General features: G+C 37.3%; 1 protein-coding gene across 4 annotated transcripts in view; it reads right to left on the bottom strand.

Moving 5' to 3' along the window:
* Positions 1 to 1,061: 1,061 nt before the first annotated feature.
* The window catches only part of carmil3 (capping protein regulator and myosin 1 linker 3), a 105,014-nt gene continuing 84,499 nt past the window's right edge, over positions 1,062 to 21,576 (bottom strand). Inside the window, exons 27-40 of one of the 4 annotated variants that reach the window (XM_028473515.1) lie at positions 21,367 to 21,542; positions 21,201 to 21,288; positions 19,200 to 19,325; positions 18,287 to 18,353; positions 16,300 to 16,487; positions 14,837 to 14,916; positions 12,441 to 12,560; positions 9,447 to 9,612; positions 7,744 to 8,104; positions 5,809 to 5,912; positions 5,484 to 5,706; positions 3,837 to 3,908; positions 3,421 to 3,543; positions 1,062 to 1,596 (exon numbers count right to left, since the gene is read on the bottom strand). In XM_028473515.1, coding sequence (XP_028329316.1) covers positions 1,556 to 1,596; positions 3,421 to 3,543; positions 3,837 to 3,908; positions 5,484 to 5,706; positions 5,809 to 5,912; positions 7,744 to 8,104; positions 9,447 to 9,612; positions 12,441 to 12,560; positions 14,837 to 14,916; positions 16,300 to 16,487; positions 18,287 to 18,353; positions 19,200 to 19,325; positions 21,201 to 21,288; positions 21,367 to 21,542 — 1,935 coding nt within the window. In that variant the 3' untranslated portion in view covers positions 1,062 to 1,555. Of the gene's footprint in view, positions 1,597 to 3,420; positions 3,544 to 3,836; positions 3,909 to 5,483; positions 5,707 to 5,808; positions 5,913 to 7,743; positions 8,105 to 9,446; positions 9,616 to 12,440; positions 12,561 to 14,836; positions 14,917 to 16,299; positions 16,488 to 18,286; positions 18,354 to 19,199; positions 19,326 to 21,200; positions 21,289 to 21,366; positions 21,543 to 21,576 lie in introns of all 4 variants that reach the window. The other 3 variants (XM_028473514.1, XM_028473516.1, XM_028473517.1) reach the window with 3 other exon arrangements.

A 21,576-nucleotide genomic window follows, 5' to 3' on the forward strand; every position in this document is an offset into this window, starting at 1 on the left:
GCCGCAGGTGGGGTTGGCATGGGTGTCAGAGAAGGCAGCTTTCCTGCTGGTGATTAGCTCTGCTAAGCGTGTGAGTGAGCTCCATGCATTATCAGTCAGTGAGTCATGTTTATCATGTAAAGCACATTGAGTTGCCTTGTGTATGAAATGCACTATACAAATAAATTTGCCTTGCCTTGAAGTGGAACCCAGATGAGTCTGGGGTTACTGCGTGGCCTAATACAGCCCTTTTGCCCAAAGTTCTATCAGGATCCCATAGTAACCAGCCTATTCAACTGGCACGATTTACACACTCAGTTGTAGTAGGGAGTGAGAAATCTGAGCTACTATGTCCTGTCTGAGCACTGAGTGCCTATATGGCAGCTACAGCTAACTTTCGCTGTTCAAATCAACTGTTTGTGTGTCACAGCGGTCCCAGAAAGGGGCGTGCCTTATCCAAACAAAGGCTTTCCCACTGGGTTGTTGATGCCATCACCCATGCATATTGTGCAAAGGGTTATTCTCCACCAAAAGGAGTAAGGAGCCATTCCACTGAGCATAGCCACGTCATGGGCTGAATATGAAGGGGGTGCCCCTAAAGGCAATTTGTGCAGCGGCATCATGGACGTTGCCAAACACCTTCGCAAGATTTTATAGGGTGAATGTTGCTCTCCTACATCCCCTGGGTGTGGTTCTCTCCCATTCTTCTACACAATAAGTAGGTGGTTGATGATGATCCCTCATGAGGAAGGGTGAAATAGAACGAGAGTTACGAATGTACCAAGTTAATGACGATCAAACTCAGCCACTGAATTTAACAACACGCTGGGATTTATCAAATACAAATGTTTCAGGAATTGCACGTTGGTCTTGTCGTACGATCAAATATGCACTCAATTTTGCAACCGTTTTCATGCAAGGTTGATAAATGTCTTTAAGACATTTTGGATTCCCTGCAGAAAAAAAAATGAAAACACAACCAAACAAAACAGCAAAATTCTAAATTTCTTCTGTAAAGTCAATTTTATTTATTCAGATTCATAGAAGAAAATATACTTATTTTCAGACCCGCAAAAACCAAATAAAAACATCCATAGGCCTATTTCAATACATTTGATGATAGTGGCGACAGATTTCTCAGTCAACACCAGCAACAACGGGCATTCTCAAAATCACCAATCACATGGTAAATCATCTCAAATAAAAACATGATCTTTAACTTTCTGTTACCACAATGTTTAGTGCAGCTCTGTATTAATTTCACACATCCTGTTAGAATAAATACAGTACAAATTCATGTTTGTTGTCACAGATTGTCAGTAAAAGATCTTTTAAATATTAAATAATTTTGCAAAAATGATTAAAACAGTGGACGAGCTTCCCTAATGCCTGAGAGTAAACACGCCGAGTGCAAGCATTTAAAAACAAAGCGTACAACACATGCATTTTCAGCGAGAAAGGACATAGATGGAAAAAAAAGCTGTTGGATGGTTGTTTTGTGTTTGCACAGTTTGTTTTAAAAGCTTGTCTCCCTGCAGTCCTCCGTGTTCCAGTGTCTCTTCATCTGCAGGTAACGTCATAAAGCTTCTCTGTTACCAAGCTGGGGGTTATCATAACCTATGGAAAGAAAAAGAATAAAAACGCCCACGTTGAACACAACACAGGTAAAAATCATATAAATATGTGGACTATCATACGTATATGTTAGTTTACCAGAGACATTGCCCAATACCTACTGCATCTGCAAATCTACGTTTTGAGGCAAATCAGTGGGGTTTTGCTGAAAAACACTTTCATTTTCTTTAATTTCACACAACTTTTTAAACTTTCTCACAAATTGTACAGACAACACTCATAACTATATGAGCTAAAGATAATTTAAATCATACCAGCATATTGAAATCTCACTTAAATAAAATCTTAAATGTGGGGAAAAAAAACTGATATTTAAATACAGTATTCTCTATCCTCCCATAAATTTCAACCAACTTTATCTAACCTTCAGTTGATGTACTGATTTTGTATCTGTATTTAGGAATGTAGTATTGATTTAAATTAGTGTTTTTCAACATTGGGGTCACGACCCCCTGAAATTAAAAAGTTCTGATTAAAAAAATATTTATTTAAAAAATATATAAATTTTCAAATGAACACAACAAAGACAATATCAAACTGTATTCTATACTTTCTAAAGTATAAATCTAGTTAAAATAAAACAATTTTAACTAGATTTAAAATATCTGTCACTTTGTACACTAATCCACTAGCAACTCTGTATTTGCAACACAGTATAACAAACATGTTCAAAAACTAATTATAGTAAAAAAAACAAAAAAGAAAAGTCTCTGGGGTCGCCAGAAATTTTTGATACAAAAATAGGTGGGGTCACCAACCGAAAAAGGTTGGGGAACACTGGTCTACGTCATCTATTAGAATCACATTTTATCAACCTAATCCATATTTTTCCACCCTATATTACTGATTAATTTTCCCCTGTATAAAGGTATAAAGCTTTGTCCTAAAATAAAGAATTAAACGGCACATGAGAGTGATGTTTGTTGAGAGAAGGCAAGGGAGAAGTCGTTTAAAACAATATTATGATAAAACAAATTAAAGATTAAATACTGATGTAAAAAAATACAAACAATAAGAGGTTATAATATGATGAATTAATTCGTTTTTTTTTTATTAACACAAATGTGCAATTTAGTTGTATTTCAATTATTTGAAATTTAAAATTAAAAATACATAAGCTGAATGTATGCATGCAATATATTTCTCTGACTAAATAGTTTCAATACACAAAAGTTGAGCTTTTGGATGTTAAAATGTTTATTCTCATTGATCAAAAATCAATGAAACAGGCTGGTGTTGCCTCTCTTTACCCAAAGGTGGCATTGTTGAACATATGTCTAAGCTCTTTTTAAAAGGTATTAAAGCTCTCTCTTTAAATAGACGTCTTTAATGACGTTAAATAAAGATTGAAGCCAATCTAAATTTATAAAACCAGGTGTCCAGATACTTTTGACAACATTATATTGAAGCTACAGACATGGAAACTTTAGGTGTGAGGAGTCTACGTCTATTTATGACTCTTACAAGCAGCCATAAATAAAAGTCTAATAATCAAATGATTGAACATGATAATCCGTGGAATTCATATTCAGTCGCGTTTTAACTAAAGTAGCTTCTAAACAGTATTTCCTGATCATTCTGGAGGAGCTTTTTTTCTCAGGTAACTGAACATGCATTTTAATATGTAAGGTATGACTCACAGCTCAATGACAAAAAAACTGGAGCATTGGGGGTAAGAAAAAAAAAAAAAAAAACACACAAGAATTTTCTTATGATAGAATAAATTTGGCAAAAATCGAATTCCCCTCAAAAATCTTTGATTTTAACATCATACCAAACATATTTGGAAGTGAGAGAGGTACATACACCTGTTCCCAGCAGGGTAGTCCAAGGATCTGTGTCTGTACTGGGGTAAACAAGGCTTATGCACATGAGGGAATCTGCAATCTGAAGACCTCTCCAGATTGTAGAGGCTGTCCCGTTCCATGCCTGAGGGAAAATGGGATGAGACAAAAACGCTCACAAACAGGAGGAAGAGGAGGAGGAAGGGAACTCATAAAGGGGATGCAGGTCACATGATGCTCTACAGCCTTGAAAAACACATCAAACAAAAACTCATGCTGATTCTATTTGGTACACAATAACAAAGGCACCACACCAGTGTGATGAAATATGAACAGGCAGCAACATGTGCATTTTTTGTTCATATTTGTAGCTGCATGCAAACTGTGGCACATCATAAAACACAGACAAAAAACAGCAGGGGTGCAGGGATACAGTACCTATGTCAAATGAATTGGACTTCCTGGTGTGATGGGATGTGGTTGGAAAGCCATTACGGGCGTCTCCTTCAACTGTGGTTAGAACAACAGGGATAATCACGCTTCCATATTGCCTCGCTCACACATTAGCAGCATGTTTTGTTTGCTGAAGCTTTAGTAATGTCATTTAACCACAGCATCACACCATATTTGTTTAGACACGAAGCAGCTGTGGCCATTTCCACTTAATTAATCACCATTAAATACTTTTTTCTTACTTCACAATGTCATGTTTCTTGCCTTTTGCATTTTGTGACACTTAAATGTCTATTTAAGTTTTCCCAAATTAATTTAATTTGAAAAAAATAAAATTCTTAACATGTACATAATATACAAACAGATCAATTGCTTTGTTGTTCATTCAAAAATACTAGTATAAGTTTTCAGCAAAATGGTCCCAAACTTTTGAGACTTTAGGTTGGTTCTTCTTCTGGTACTGCAGCAAAAATGAAGCAGAAAGCAGCCGCCAGCCTGATTTTATCATGAATTCACAACATTAAATGACATGTCGACGCAGATTTTTGTAGTCAACAAATCAATTACGATACTAATCATGTTTACATTATTGTATATGTTACACACAGATTAGTTGGTGCGAATCTCAAGGTGTTCTATAAATTTAATTCTACTTTTTCTTTTGCCCCTAGCCCTTGGCAAGAATCTCAAATTCCACCTAAGGGGGCGCCAAACTCATTTTAGTGCAGGGGCCAAATACAGAGCAGCTTGATCTCAAGGGGGCCACAGATTTTAAATGCGAAAAATTAATAATTACAAGATTATTGTGCCATAGTTTGCATAAGATATTAAATATGTAAGAAACGGACAATATTGAAGCAATAAGTGACAGATATCAGTCCCAAAAGGGTCTTCACTTTAAATTTCCTAGATTTTGTGACCAATTTCTATTTAATTAAGGAAAACCTTTTGTAAAAATATTAGGAAAATTTCACAATTTTGTTTTTTCCAACTGTTTAACATAAAGAATGACTGCAAACAAAAAAACAGAAATTAAGAAAAAATAGGAACAAACTATAAAAAAAGAAAAAAAGGAATTGTCGCTGGAAAGTTTGTTTTGATCTCCATTGTAGACACTCTTATTGACATTGTCTGAGAGGTCTCGCACGTTGCATTGTGGGAGGTTGTGTGTGTATCGAGTGTCTCATGGAGTGAGGTGATATCACGTCGAATACTGGGAATAAACTGGAACCAAATGGTGTCAAGAATAACTGTCCTTGACTGGGGAAGAAACAAAAGAAATCACAGTAAGAAATTATATATACACTTCTTTGCATCCGTCTACGGGACTACACCTCCCACAATGCAATGTGTGAAAAATGTCAATAATTGAGTATTTACAGTGGAGATCAAAACAAACTTTCGAGCAGCAATTTTTTCTTTTTTCTCCTTCCTTCCCCTTTTTTTATTTCTTACTCCTTCTTTTTTTTATTCAAGGGGCAATTTCAACTTTTTACTTTTTTCCAAGCAAATCATTTTTGATTTAATGATGTACAAAACCTACACTATGGATTTATCTGATAAAAAAGAGCTTAGTAGATCTTTAGAATCTGGAACTAATCCATATACTGTTACATTAAAGGTAATTAATACCATTAGTAACAAAGCCAGGGTCCGCCCCCTCTTGGCCGGGCTCAGCAGAAGCTGATTGGTTCTTCCTCTCTGGACCTTCCTCTCCTTCCAGTGTGAACTGAACAACAGGTAAACTCTTATGGCCGCTGCCTCGTTCCTCCCCAGGTGTAGTAGGTGAGACTTTAGGAGACGTCTTGTTGGTCTCCTCTAGAGAACTCTGGTCTCTGGTAAGTTCTAGGCTGGGCTGATGGAGGAGCACAGTGTCATGTTATTACAATCCGCAGAACAAAACGTTCCTTTCTTTGTTGCCGTTTTGTAATTAAAGGGCATGTATGAGAAACGAAACCTTATCAGGAATCAAAGGACGCTGGCCCTCGGCGCCACGTCCTCTCTGCTTCTCTTCACGCCTTCTTTCACATTGATTTTCAACCTCCAGCCTTCCAGCCTCCTCTGAGGAGACACAAAACACTGATAAATTCTTGTTAATAACATCCAACCAAATGGATTAAATTATCTAAAACAAAAAAAGCCTTGAAGCAGAAAGGTTAGAGAAGTTATGAGTATCTAAAATAATCCAAACCACCCATGATATGTATAATCATACCAGGGTTGGGGTAAATTATAAATGTAATCACTTATTTGATAATTAATTACAATTATGCCATAATTATATATTTGTATTTAAAAAAACTCTGTTGCTGTCAAAATGGTAATTAAATTGTAATTAAGTTGAGATATTTTACTTTGTAATTGTTATGAAAATTCTATAAAAATTGTCAATTGTACATGTATTGTATAATGTAGAGTTCTATACATATGTAGTTAACAATTATTAAAATAAAATAGTTTCATATCAAGCTTTCCCACATTTTACCATGAGAAAAACATTTAAATTGAGGGGTATACTGACACAAAAAAGGCTCCAATGTCCACACCAAAAATATTAAAACCAATATTTTCATTAATTAGGAAGCCTAACAAGACAACCAATAGATAGGAATATAATTAGATCATAGATATTTATTTTTAGTGTATTTTACAGCTGATTTTGGTCCTGTTGATGCTAACAGAAAGCTAACACAAGAGGAAGGTTAACTTTTATTAGGCTATTTATTTCAGGCTTAGTAATTGTGATTAATTGTAATTGAACTTTAGTCATTGAGAACATAATTGTAATTGACTTTGAGGATAAAAAATAATTGTAATTTAATTGTAATTGGTGAAAAATGCTGGTTACTTGTAATTCAATTGTAATTGAACATGGATAATTGTTACCGAAAAGTGTACCTGACCCCAACCCTGAATCTTACTATATGTTCCAAACATATTGAGCTTTTCACTGTTTTACATGCATATGTTCACATCTGATGAGCTGTCATCCATCCTCCAGGTAATGAAGACAAACAACGGCAGCTTTTTAACAACGTGTTGCTGCTTGAAAGAAGCGAGAACATTTTTTTCCTTTTTTTTTTAATCAGGAGTCAATTTCTACACTCTGAGACCTGTTTAATTTAAACGTCCATCTGTGAAGGTTTTTACATTGATTTTATGACACATGCAGTTTAAGCTTGAAGCTAATGTGCTGATATATTAATGCACTTTACTTGGAGTCAAGCTGAAGTTTAAACTAAAATCATTGAACTCATTAAAATAAACTGGCTTCAAGAGTCCAGTTTTGTCCAACTCTGACAAAAAAAAACCCTTATAAACTCTTTCGTATTAACTCCAGTATTAGAACAAAAAGCACAGGATAATGTAAAAGCTTCTTTGATGGATTGGCTGTGAATAAAATATGTTTTTATATCATTATAGGTGTGCTTCGGACATGTTGTTTATCCTTATGTCCGTTTGTGATGAGCCAATTAATTTACAATGACATATTTAACAATCTTTCTATAATGATAAATGTATTAATATGAGCTATTTAGGTCAACATATTAGTATGAAATAAATACCCCATCTTTTAAATAGCTCTTAACATATTTGTTGATTAATGTGTAATAATTTTATGATGCATGGAAGCTATTTTATGAGCATGACTAATTACAAATAAGGTAAAGAGGGGGGGACGCCATTCAATAATAGTACAACTGGCTACAAGCCTTACTTACTGGTGGGCCAATGATCATGTGACGCAGACAACTCAGAGAAACTCATTGTTAAGAAAGTGTTGGAGTTATTGTAATCTTAATTTTCATCTAATCTCTTCAACTTTAAATTTAAGGTATAATTGGTCAGGTTTTGAGGCGCAGAATTGAATTTTTCATTAAAGTTGCAGTACCTAAACTCTCCTGCAGGTGTCTCTGCCTCATCACTGCCAAACTGGGTTTAGTGGTCTGTGGTGGTGGCTCTGGTTTTGTTCCAATGGAAGTTATGCTTCCGCTGTCTTCACTCTGTGAATCTTCTTCCATCTGGATTTGTGGTAGCGTCAGAGGGACGATCCTCTCCTGCCTGCCTGAGTCAGTCTGCGGTCTGAAGGACCCCAGGTGGCCGTTGGTCCTAGTGTCCGTCGGGGTGTCTGAGATGGTCGTCACTTTATCGGCCTCTTGGTCTGAAGCTTTGAAGTCACAGGTGCTGCTTCCGTCCGAGTCTTCGATTTCGGCCCCGATGCAGCTGTAGACCATGCTGACCAGATCTGTGGACTGGGACACACACAGAGATTACTCAACATCACATGTGAAACACGTCTCCCTGCGGTTTATATCCTCTCTGTGTGAGGCAGGAGAAATTACAATGAAGCTAGTGAAATTACATTTAAATGAAAATCAAGATCAAAATCTCCTGGCTTTTTTTTTGCCAGGAGGGACGACTCTGAGAACTGATGATGAGAGGAAATTCAAAGAGTCACAGCATAGTTATGAAAAAAGCACATCTACACATAATTATGCTATGTACCATAAGAACACCATCATGTCATTTGGAACTACAGAAGTGGAAGTTGATATACTGTATGATGCTTAGGACTTCTGATATTCCATTTAAAAAAATCCCAAATTGGATGTACCCATTACAGCATCACGTTTCATCGTCTTTTGCTGTTTAAATGACATTACAGGCTATTAAACTTCCCAAAATCATACCAAACATGCTAAATAAGGTCAACAGAGACAATTACCAGTACTGTTATTAATTTTACATTTTTTGTTTGTTTCAGATGATTTTACAAAATGAGATGGTTATGCTGAAATCACGCGTGATTAAGTTGCAGGAGCGACGTTAGCCACACTGCTAAACCCTTAGCCATCAGTTTTAACAGGGAAAATAGCACTGAAATGTGTGATATGATCCCAAAACATTATTTGTGAAACTCCTAATTACCGCCAACAATAACAATCAGGTCGAGCAAGAAACTCCGCACAGCCGTCTGATTGGAGAGGCGTCTGTGTTCGGCGACGTGTTCAGATGAAGCTCTGCATTCATTTTCAATCACAGGATAACACGATCACTACTCGAAACATAACACATAGTGAAAAATTGTGAACGAGATTATGGGCAGAATTGAATACATCGACATATTAATGACATTCAGTCACACATTTTCCGGTGGTAAATAGCGTGTTATTGCGTGATATTATCCCAAAACATGCATGTGAGGCATTTCTTTGTCATGTTGGTGCCCAATATTAGTAAAGAGAGAAAAACGAATCAGATAGAATTTTCCGTGTCAGGTCGTTATTTCCATCCGTTTTTTGCAATCATGGAAAATCAATGGCCCTAGATCAGTGTTTTTCAACCTTGGGGTCGCCCAGAATTCAAATGGGGTCACCTGAAATGTCTAGTAAATGCTAAAAAAAAAAAAAAAATACACAGTCATTACTACAGTGCTACTCTCTGGGGTGGCCAGAAATTTGTGATAGCAAAAAGGGGTCATGACCCAAAACAGGCTGGGAACCACTGGGAGAAGAATCCACCAGTATTCTTCATTGAGCCGTCTAATTCAGTAGCATCAGTTTGAGAGAAGCTCGCCCATGTGATCTCCCCTACCTGTTTTTGAATGAGGCAGGGTGGACTGCCTGTCCTGACACCATGTTGAGGTCCAGCCTGAGCCATTCGAGGTGATCCCACGTTCCCATTTGTTCCAGGCACGGCACTCTCTGGCCTTGAACCATCTTTAGGGTGCTGGATCATTGAGTACACGTTCTCTGACGTACTGCTGGGACAGAAAAGAAAGATCCAAGATTTCTTATATAACATTCTCTCATGGTGGGCCAGAGAATAAATCACATGATTTCATTTGTGTTTCTAGGGTAACTGAGAATAAAGGTCTGGTTGCCTCAATATTTCCACACACCAGTATTTATGTTTTACTTTTGCAGTCTCTCGAATTATGAGTAAACTAGGGTACAAAAACCTTTGTATAGTCATTATTGATGTCCATGACACCCATTTATGTTTTATTTATTTACCTTTCTTCGTAAAAGCGCCAGCTGTGATGTTGATGACTTATGTCAAGTTCTGAGGTTTATTCTTAAAAAAGGACAGTGCACATCTTAATGCAAGAGCCAGATTTAGCCTAAAAAGTTTAGTTTCCATCTGCAGTCCCCCAAAAGAAGAACAAAATAATAGGTCTGTGATATTATCAGCCAACCGATATTATCTATAAAATGTAATATCGGTCAACATCGGTTTTGGTTTTTCCACAGATATTCATAAAGTGATATGTCATTAAACATGAATATGTAACCTTTTCCATAACTAAGTATTCTTATTTTGCACAGATGTTTATTTGTGGAATACATCCAGTGGGACATCACATTAAACATAGGCTAAATGTGTTATTTTCATAGAGATACATATAACTGACTTAAAAATAGGTGGAGGGTGAGGGGGGGGGTCTATGAATATATCGGTGTCGGTTAATACCGGAACTTGTAATTTAATGTAATGTAATTTAAACGCCATGGTGTGGAAAATGAAGTGCCAGGAATGTTAAGGATAAACACAAACGTTTTACTCCAATGTTCCAATCACATTTATTACTGCCAACCAACCGGTATTTTTAAGTGTAAAGAATGGCGCAGGAACATCCAGTGTTTCAAATAAAAATCTTTCAGTTGAGTGTCTTTAAAAAACAATAATGTTCAGTTCAGTGTCTTTCAACTTCTGACAATGTAAACGTGTTTCAACAAAAATTAAAGACAATGATTTTCAGTTTTGTGTCTTTCAAATTGTAACAACAGAAATTTAACTTGTGAAATCAGGTTATGGGTCAAATTGTAAGGCCCGATCTCTTTGCTTCTGCAATCACAAATCTTGAAAACAAACAAAAAAAAAAGATACAACATCCTGAAATTGTTTGTCAGCTCCCTGATTCACTCACACAATATATCACTCAGTCACGTGAGACAGTTTCTTTTTCAGAAAAACGAGCATTTACTGCGTCTTACTTCATCACTTAACAGGGCTGCAGTGACTTCCGGTTGTTGCTCCAGGTAGTGAACGAACAAATAGAGCGAGCTATTCCAACGTGTAACAACGTCCATTATCGCTTTGTGCACGGGCAGGTTTAACATTTTCTGCTTTCTCCTCAATCATTCTTCTCTACCCGGAAAACCAAATCGCATCCATACCTCTGATTTAAACTTTGCAGGAGAGACGTTGTTTGCTTCTCAGAATGACCGCAAGAAACTACATTAGCGGGAGTACTTTGAGTTCTCGTTTGGTACCGTCACATGGCATGGTATTACTGCAAGACTGTTGAAACAATGAAACTGCGGTATATACAATACCATTACATTCTTAGCCCTAATATTTAGCTCTACATACATAACATCTTGGACAGTTCATAATGCTCCACATTGCTCCATATTCCAAAGTGTCAGAACACAAGCAGAATTGACATCCGTAACGTATCGTCACTCTGTGAAACCCCAAAATAATATCAAACATCCCTACAAAATACACAGAACCACACACACCTCCACCTAAAGACCATTATTATCAACTGTGATGGATTCTTTAAAAATCTTAAAACAAACAACAACAGCATCGTTACAGGACTGAATGATTTGTTAGATTTGACAAATGAAGAGCTTAAATAACACTAAAAAGACAATCAACATTCCACTACATAACATTCCATCCCTAGCCACACATTCCACACACAGTTACATAACAGTGTTCTCATTAATGCAAAAAGATGATGTAAATCTCATTTCCATCCTTACCCTTTACTGTAATTCTTAATGTGTGAGGGAGTGTGGAGTTGATTCCTTCTAGTAAAGGACATTCCTCATTTTAGACACAGTCTGACATATCTTGATAAAATATTGGCTTTAAAATGTATTTTCTGCTCCAAAATGTTGAGGATGAATTGGATAAAATGATTTTCATGAGGGGAAGAATCACTGGAAATGAAATGACTCAACACAATCAATCCATGCCAGTGCTTCTGAAAAAAATATCAACTGGTATTTGCCCTTAAAACAGTGTAAGAAACTTGGAATAAACGTATCCATGTGAATGCAGCACTATTCTTTGATTGCTTAGCAACAATCTGGAGGTAACACTTCACAAAACTTGCTCCACTTGGTCTGTAGATAGGTCATTACTTGCTATATTGATCTCAGTTGTAATAATTAGTCTCGCTGCAGGCTGATCTTGTCTGTTTTGTACTTTAAGGATGTTTCTTCACTGAAATCAACATTCGCTGTAGTTTAGTGCACATGTCTGCAGAAGCTACGGTCAATGTGTGAGTGTTCAAAATAAATCAGCCTATTTGTTCTTAAAAGTTTAGGCATAGCTTCCATGAAACTGCAGCTTGAATGAATGTAGAGGCATAAATTCAAAACAAGAGCAAACATTTGGAGATGGGAGAATATTTTCTCCCTCCATTAAAATATTTATAGGTCTATGAAATTGCGTTAATGCCCGGCTAAGGATTAATTTAACAGCCATCTCGTTCCCCGAGTCAGTGCACTTAGATTATCACTTTTTATTCCCTGCATTCACGTTGGGCTCGTTCTGCTGCAGACTCACTCTGAATCCTGATTGAAGACGGCAGAGTTGCGGTTTTTGCGGAAACCGGAGAAAATGGACAAGACGCTGCGTCTTTTCTTTCTTCTGAGGGACTGAGCCTGATGGAGCGATGACAGCTGACTGAATAAACAAGGGCAGAAAAGGAGAGAGAGAGATCAGGCCACTCAGATACATTAAGTAACACTTAGCAGTGCTAAAGATAGATAGATGTCTTGTGTGTGGCCATCAAACCCTTACTTACCTCTGTTCAGCAGGAGTCAGAGTTGTTGTGATGATGCTAATGTTAACCCTTGCATTATTTGTGTGTATGGGCAGGCAGCGTTATAGTGAAGATGATTTATTGTATGTGATAAAGGGAACACTTTTGGCTGCCTCAGTGAACACGTAAATAACCCTGATTCAATATATTTTGATAAATGGTTTACAAGGTCGAACCCAATAGGTTTTACAGAATCTAAAGCTTATGCATTAATGGTAGCAGCAGTGCTATGAGTGGGCGCTGCTTTTAAACATATAATTATTAGTGCTGTCAAAACTAATGCATTAAGGTTGTCAATTAACATAGGTTTGTTTACTTCTGGCGTTGACCGACCCCTAATTTTTGAGTGTGCAGCCAAACCCAGAGACTAGAGTTTGAAGGAAATATCTATTACGAGCTTCAGTTTCAAGTAGAAACATGTGATAAATTGCAATTACTGTAATTACAGAAAATTGTGAAATTAATTAGTTAACATTTTTATTTATTATTCTTTTTATTTATTCAGTTTATTTCCGACATGGTTACATTCACTTTTTTTTTTTTTTTACATTTTTTTTTTTTTTTTGTACATGCCGAAAAAGGAGACGAGAGAAGCAGTTTGCTTATCTGGGTCCCGTCCCCTGTTTTACCATCGCAAATTTACATGGGTTTACATGTCTCTCTGGTCAAACATTCTTCAGTTGTTCTGAACAGTCCTTTTTTGTGTATTCTCATCTGTAGTCAGTGTTGTCTTTTTTTTTTTTATTCCTCCTCCTCTCTATCATTGTTCGTGTTGGCCTTGTTCCCTGCCAGACGTTGTTAGCATTCCTCCAGTTCAAGAATAGTTCCTCTTTCGAAGGTGTTTGGAAGTTTTTTTCCCTTTTCATCCATAGTGTCACCACTTGGGAATGTCTCTTTTGGACACACAAGTTTGCAGCTTGTTTTGTCTCTACATCAAGGTTAATCCAGCTGTTGTTAGTTCTATTGGCAGTGTTGTATTTTCCACTGTTAGATTTAACTTGTATAAACACATTATTATATCTTAGTTCATAAGCAAGGTAGTAATTTCATTGTACAGGAAAACGTGTTTCTAACTGCACATATAAACACTTTGAATTTAAATTTCATGTAATCCTTAATCACCCCACCGATGTAATTCGATGTAATTTTAATCGAATTACATCCCTAATAAGTATGTATATTCATGTTTTTAGCAAAGATTTTTAAGCACTTTATGTTGCAGTTTGTACTGTACTTTATAAACTAAGTTAATATTTTCGGTGAATATTCTAAATGACGACATGAATGTTGATAATGTTGCCCTCGGATAAAATCAAATCAACTTTATTTGTCACATACACAATTATACAGAGTACAATGTGCAGTGAAATGCATTGTGTGTCACTCCTCTGGGTACTTACACTCAGAAACACCAGTATAAAAACATAAACCAATACAGTAAAAAGATAAATATAAGAGTATGAATATAATATACACTATATATAGGATATTAGATATAATATTTATAGGATCAAACTATCACATTTCTGTGATAAAAGTTGCCTAGCCCTACATTAGATGTTGATTGCATAGTAATGTCAGGGTTCTCACCAAGAATTTTTCACAGCATAGGGGCAATGCGTGGCGAGCGAGTAAGCATCACTGATGCGGAACATTTTGAAATGTATAACTCTCAGAGGGCCATATTTAGTGAAGTAAAGCTAAAGTTGGTTCCAGCCTTACTTTAAAGCCAAAAGTTGTTTGTTGAATTGGTGAAGTGTCATGATGAATGTAGTTATAGAGTTACTCATGCTTGGTATAGGTTCTCCACAAATAAACACTCACAGACACTGTATAGACAAGAAATAACATTTGATTCAAAAGACGGATTCCAAGACGTGCGTTTCAAATTTAAACAAGGTATTATGTGGGACCCCCAGTAATATTGACACACGCACACGCACCCACCATCTTGGGAACCTTGGAAGTATAGTTAAGTGGGAATAGTCATCACCCCAATCATCCTAACCATACTTATAGTATATAGAAGACAGTATATACTAATTGAGTTTATAGTGTATAGTACAGAGTGTGCCATTTCGAACACAGCCCATACTGTATGTAACTGCATGTATTAAGGTTAGGGGATGCGTCCTACCTGTCTGGTAGAACTCTCTTGCTATAGAAGTCAGGCAGTCCATCTTCCAGCATGCTGACTCCTCCATTCTCTAAACAATGCTGTGCAGAAGAAAGGAAGCAGAGTAACAGGAGCCCAATTGATCAATGTGGCCATGTCGACTAACAGCCAATCAGCTGACAAATGTAGGTATAATTACAACTTAACAACTGGTACATTTGAATCAGCGACTAACAGGAGTTTGCCAGTAAGACTCCATGTGCTGTCCTAACTGAGTTTGTACTGATTTGCAAAAAATAGAAGCTTTCAGAGAGATTGCTCACTGCACATGCTTATCGTTTGAGTCATAGAGACGTATGCTATGGCTGATTCTTTAAGGGAAAAGTATTTATGGAAGGTACCACCAGCAAAAGACCTGCCAAGAGGTAAAAAATGCTTCCTATTTAACTTCTTTTAAAGCCATTTGAGCACCTCTATAGCAATGGTTCTCAACCTTTTCAGCCCACGACCCCTGAAATAAAAATGCCAGAGACCGGGGACCCCCACTCTGCCTGAAGGTTATTGAACACAGACATGAATATTGAAGAACAGTCATGTGCAGACAGGGCCATCTATAGGGGGAATAAAGGGGTGAGCTTTATGGGGTCCAACCATGAAGTCAGCAAAATGATGGTCCATTGTTCTATGAATCTGTGATAACCACATTTATTTATCGATCTGAATAATATCCACTGTTATCCAGGAAGTTTATTATTTGAGCCATAGTATATAGTCATCTTACAGATGTAAAACCTTGTTTGAATCAGAAACAAAATGGGTTAAACATGGCCAAAAATGGTGGAAAAGGTGGTAAAATTGGATTTTAAAAACCACAGATATTGGTTAAAAGTAGCAAATGAGTGGCCAAAAAACAGACAGAAAAAGTGGTAAAAAGGGTTCAAAGTGTCAATATTGGAACAATTAGTTTAAACTGGCAAATAATGCACATTGCAAATCATGAAGGTGGTTAAATTGGCAAAAATAAGCATGAAATATGGTGAAAAGAGGTTCAAATTGACAAAAATGGGTCAATATATGGCAGCATTAGGTGGAAAAGGAATATGAGTAGGAAAATGTGCAGAAAAGGCATTGAAATTTGATGAAGAAGTGGCAGAAATGGGAGTATTGTATGGAGCAAAAATATGGCAAGAAAAAGTAATGAAAATAGGTTAAAATATGACAAGTTTGGTGTAGTTGCAAAAAAAGGTTAAAAATAAGAAAAAATGGGCTCAAATTATTAAAAAAATATTTAAGTTTCTTGAAGGTATCTGGCGACCCCCTCCCAGGGTCTCGCGACCCCAAAGGTTGAGAACCCCCGCTCTATAGGAACATAGAGTGAATATCATGCTTTCGGTAGAGAGTTCAGTGGAATACACAGCTCAGTGTTTGTTCACTTTCAGCTTCTCCTGAGATGAAATCAGATGCGTTTCCCAGCATGCACTCACTGATTCTGCAGGAAGATGTCCTGCTCGGTGTCGTCTCGGTGGGCGTGGCCTCACGTGGGTAACATGGCGTAAAGGGGAACCGTTGGTGGGGAGAGTGGACAAACTTTCCCATGATGCCGAGTGTGCCAGAGTTGCAGAGTTGGATGGAGCGCAGGGTGTGGGAGAGGAACTGGGCTCCTCTGCTAAACCTAAGCAACAATAGATAGGAGAGGACACAACTTCAGGCATTAGCGTTAGCATTGCCATTATCCTTTTTAACAAATGCATTATCCATCAAATATGATAAATGATGATGAACTGTTGTATCCACCAAGCACTGACATTTAAGAAGCACTCGTTTTGCAAAAAACTAAAATTCAAGCATACATCAGGGTTCTCACCAGGAATCTTTCACAGCATAGGGGGCGTGGCGTGTGAGTGAGCACTGTCGGCGTGGAACATTTTTAAATTTCTAACTCTTTGATGGCCAAAATTAGTGAAGTAAAGCTAAAGTAGTTTTTTTAATCTTTGTTACTGCCTCACTTTTAGGGGTGTGCCATCTAAGCGACCTCACGATTCGATTTCGATTCAGGGTGCTAAGATTTGATTAATCAATGACTGCTACAATATTCACAATTTTTCATGCATCATTTTTTCTTTTCCTCACTTTGTGGCTATTTCATACTTTTAAACAAGGTATATGTGTTGGTGTCCATTCATTAAGTAAACAAACAAATGTATCACTATTATCTTTATTTACATCAAATCACCAAATTCAACAGAAATCATATTACAAAAGAAATAAATATATATAAAAATAACTCAAATAATAGCTTGTTCAGCTAATTCAATCTGATCAAACACAAAAGCTTATTCAGTAAAAATAAAGACTTCCAAACAAAACCTAAATGAGCAGCATACATCCCACAAGACACTAAACATCAATCAAAGCAGTTTTGAAAACAGAAAACCTACAATATCAGCTCTCATAACACTTGTGGACTTTGGGTTTTTAAATAAAAGGTGGATGGATAAAAGAACACAATGAATTATTAATGCAAGGGACTGTAAGTGCTGAGACAAATGTGTAGCTACTCATCATGGTTGCGGTCTTCACTTCCAAATTATTGTGTAATAAAAGGAGGTGGTCAACATGCTTCCATTCACTGTGCTCTGTTGTTTCTAGACGGGTCGAGTTGGGTGGCCGACATCGCCACCGTCCCCTTGCGCCAACTATCGTGGTCCGTTCCCTAAGAACAGTCTGTGCCGGGGGTGAGGGGGCTCCGTCCCCCCTGGAGAGCGGAGAGGGCTCAGCGACCAAACCATGTCCACGGCCCCGGTAAACGGCAAGTTGGGAGCGGGGCAGTGCCTTCGCCACCGGCCACGGTATGTTTGAGCCTCCGCGCACAGCGGAGTCTGGACTGTCCGCACTCCTCAGAGCTTAAATACATGGACGGTTATTACTGTTACGTAAGCAGAGGATGCATACAGGCAGCATCGAGGGCAGCTAAAGGGAAGCAGGGGTCCTCAGGTAAATACGGAAGTATCCCAGCCAATCACTGTATTAAACAGACGGTGCGGTGTGGCTGATGAATATGTTTCTTGGTTATGCAAATTTAAAAATAGTTAAAACAACCGGTGCACACCTTGGAGTCCCTTTTGTGTCCATGTGTGCAACAATTATGACGGAACCAATTAAAAAAGGAAAAAACAACTGAAAATCCCCCCTATGTTGCTGAAAACTGACCGTAGGGGGCGCCATTCCTATGCTCCGTCGGGGAGCAAAATTACAACGTTGGGGGCCCCTACGCTCAACAGTGCTGGTGAGAACCCTGACACATGATGTCTCTTATATATCTTAAGCAGAACATCACACTTTCACCTTTTCAACTGAGTGACACTATTGTATCAGTAGACAAGCCACTCACACATTTAAAAGAACATATTTAGGAACCTCTCATGCTGTAATTCTAGTGAAATCGTTATGATTAGGAACTTCAAAACTCACTCGTTCTGGTGGAGACGGGACGAATTCTTCTGGTTCTGGAGCTCCGTTTCTTGATGGCCATTGTGTCCTTTAGTCAGAGACGACAGGTTTTATTTTTTAAAACACACCAACCACATAACAGCATAATGAACTATACAAAGAGGAAGAAGTAGGTCACAAATATGTTTATATTATATCAACATAAAATACAAATATGAATGTTTTAAATTCTATATATGCAAAAAAGGTTTTGGATGCAGGATTTTGATTCGACCAATTGAAAACATATGACAAGTAAAGAAAGTTTGCCCCACATGAAGTAACTGAAGTTCAGAGTTACTAAATATTTAGTTTTTTTTCATCATTTTGTGTGTTTTTTGCATCATTTTTTGCATTTGCTTTTGGGGCCGCACAAATATAGACTGAGGGCTGCATGTGGCCCCCAGGCCACCAGTTGCTTCTGCCAATTATATCTGAAAAACCAACTATAATGAGGACAAGCGTTTCATTTCGTTATGCACACAGTGCAATCAAATGTGTTTTCGGACTGAATTTCTATCTTTGTGTGGAGTCTGTTCAGATAAAAGTCATGGTTTTTGTAACTCCTCATAAAGTTTATGCATTAAAGTTCACAAATATTTAGTGTGTATAGGGGAGAGTAAAACTGCTGAGTAGTTTTTTTTTCTTTTGTTCAATAGCACATCAGGGTAATGGAGAAGAACCTTGGGAAAATAATAGTTTGAGGTAATAATTAAAATGTACAACACTTTAAAAAAAAAAACAAAAAAAAAAATAAAAAACATCTATATTCCATTTTATTTGTTGACATTCCCCTGATGCAATCAAATAGCACACAAATGAGAAAACTATGGTAGCTAAAGTTTTATATTGTTGCCTTTGTAAAGTCATTAGGCAAACTTTATTGTGCACTTACTATTCCCAGGTTGACTCCAAAGTCCTCATCGGGGAACTCCAGGGATTCCACTATTCTGGAGTGTCTGATGGTGCGTCGGCCCGTTCCCACATCGTCCCAGCGCTTGGCCTGAGAAACCTGCCGAAGCTGAAAAACACACACAACAAAACAGGCATGAATGCAAACTAACAGGAGCTGATGTTTATGGTGGTATGACATTTCTGTGGGTGCAGTCTGTTTTTCCTCTCGAAATAAAAACAGTGTGTTTTACTGTCACTGGTTGCAGGATGGTGAATGATGGGAAATAATAATACAGTTCCTCAAATTAATCAGGCAAAGTGGGGGCTTGATAAAGGACAAACTGGCACAGTGGGAACAGAACACAGGGAAATGAGACAGGGATGGAGGAGCAGAATCAGTGGGCTGAAAACAAATCAGAGCAGAGCCACGAGGCTTTTTGGCATAATGTTTCCAACATGTCGTTCTGGAAGGTTTGTCATTTTAATCCCGGAGACGACAGGAGTGACTGCCTTCAATTAGAGCTTTAATAACACAATCTATGCAACACTCTAAAGCCTTTATCAGCTGAGATTTACAATGGTTTATGAACGCTTTGGAAGGATCATTTTAAGATGTTGGAATGTAGGCTTTTTATAGCTAAATTAATTACAGTAATGCATTTTCCTAATTTCCACTACAACTAAACCAATCATAGTAGCTTGATGTTGGAACACTTTTAGGTAAAATGCATTTTTCCTTTATAAAACCATGGAATTTATAAAAAATAGCGAATACTCAAATTTATGACTGGTTCTCAATTTAACAACAGTAAATTAATAAAGGGAAAAAGAAAGAAAGAAAGAAAGAAAGAAAGAAAGAAAGAAAGAAAGAAAGAAAGAAAGAAAGAAAGAAAGAAAGAAAGAAAGAAAGAAAGAAAGAAAGAAAGAAAGAAAGAAAGAAAGAAAGATGTAACATATGATGATAGAAACTGACATTTCAGGCATTTCTGCAGTCCATCCTGTTTATAATCTGTAATGGCCCACAATATAATAGCATAATTTAAGAGAATGCGGGATGTAATGGTGAATGACATCTAAAGCTTTAAACTGCTGAAAGAGTTACAATTTTTTAAATGATTGAATTCTTCTTCATCCAGTACTTCAGGGACACCTAAAGCTACTGGAGACAATATTCTTTTATTAGATAAAGATATAAAAGGTTAAAACTGCCACTTGAAAGTTTGTTTTCATCAGAATGAATCAACAGCACTACTTAATAACTAAATATATTTGTTTTCAATAGAAACATGTGGTTTTGGCTTTAGTTACTGTGTAATGACATTGTTGAAAAAGTTACGTACATTGTATAGTGGGATATGAAGTCCTCAGTCCTGTAAAAAGATGCATAGATGTGTATTTTTTAATTTCTTACGTTTTTTTGCCAAACAAGCAGGACAGTGTTCTACTTTGTACTATTTTTGCTGTTGTTTGTCACCAGTATTCCCCGTTTATTTATGACCGGATTCGGATCTTTCCGTGTAAGCCCCAAAATTAAGTCTATGAAAACACCAGAAATGTGTTGAGAAGTCACTGACAAACACAAGAAATCATGGAAAGAATGAAGTAAAAACACTTCTATGCATCTCTCTACGGGACTCCACACCCCATAATGCAATGCACATAACATTTTTCTAACAAAGTCGAGAAGAGAGTTTTTACAGTGGAGATAAAAAAAAAAAAACTTTCAAATGGCAATTTCAACATTTTAAATCTTTTTTTTCGAGAAAAGGATTTTCCATTTATTGATTAATGAGGCCTACACTTTGTCTTTATCTGACAAAAAAGTGTCTCTGGCAGCTTTAATGATGCTTGTTTGGATGAAAGGAAATTATTTGTAACTGGACACTTCAATGGCTTTAATCATCATCACTGATACAGGAAGCTGAGCTACTAATGTAAAGTAAAGCGACTTTTGCTTCTTCAATCTAGAGGAAGTCATGCAGAAAAGGTGCATTACCAGTACCAGGTTTTTATGGGTAGTGTAGAGCTCCTGCAGAATCTGATCCACAATGGAGTTGGTCAAGTAGGAGACCACAGACAGCTTCACCTCCCTGAGAGGAAGACAGTAGATACAGGTTCAATCAGCTCCCCCGGCTGTAGTAAATGTTTTAATTCGCTGCTTATCTTACTCCAGCGCTTTGTTGATATCCTCCGCTGCTCTCTCCATCAGTGCGTTACGAATAGCCGGGCGAGGGATGGACACTTGTTCAGAAATGGATGAAAGAGGAGGGCTCAGTCTTTCTGCTGCTGAGGTGGACATCGGGCACAGCTCACGGCAAAGTGACACCATGGAGTCCACCACCACCTGGAGAGCAGTGAGCACAGATAAACTGTATTCA

This window comes from Gouania willdenowi, chromosome 17 (genome assembly GCF_900634775.1).
Source record: "Gouania willdenowi chromosome 17, fGouWil2.1, whole genome shotgun sequence".
Taxonomy (NCBI): Eukaryota; Metazoa; Chordata; class Actinopteri; order Blenniiformes; family Gobiesocidae; genus Gouania; species Gouania willdenowi.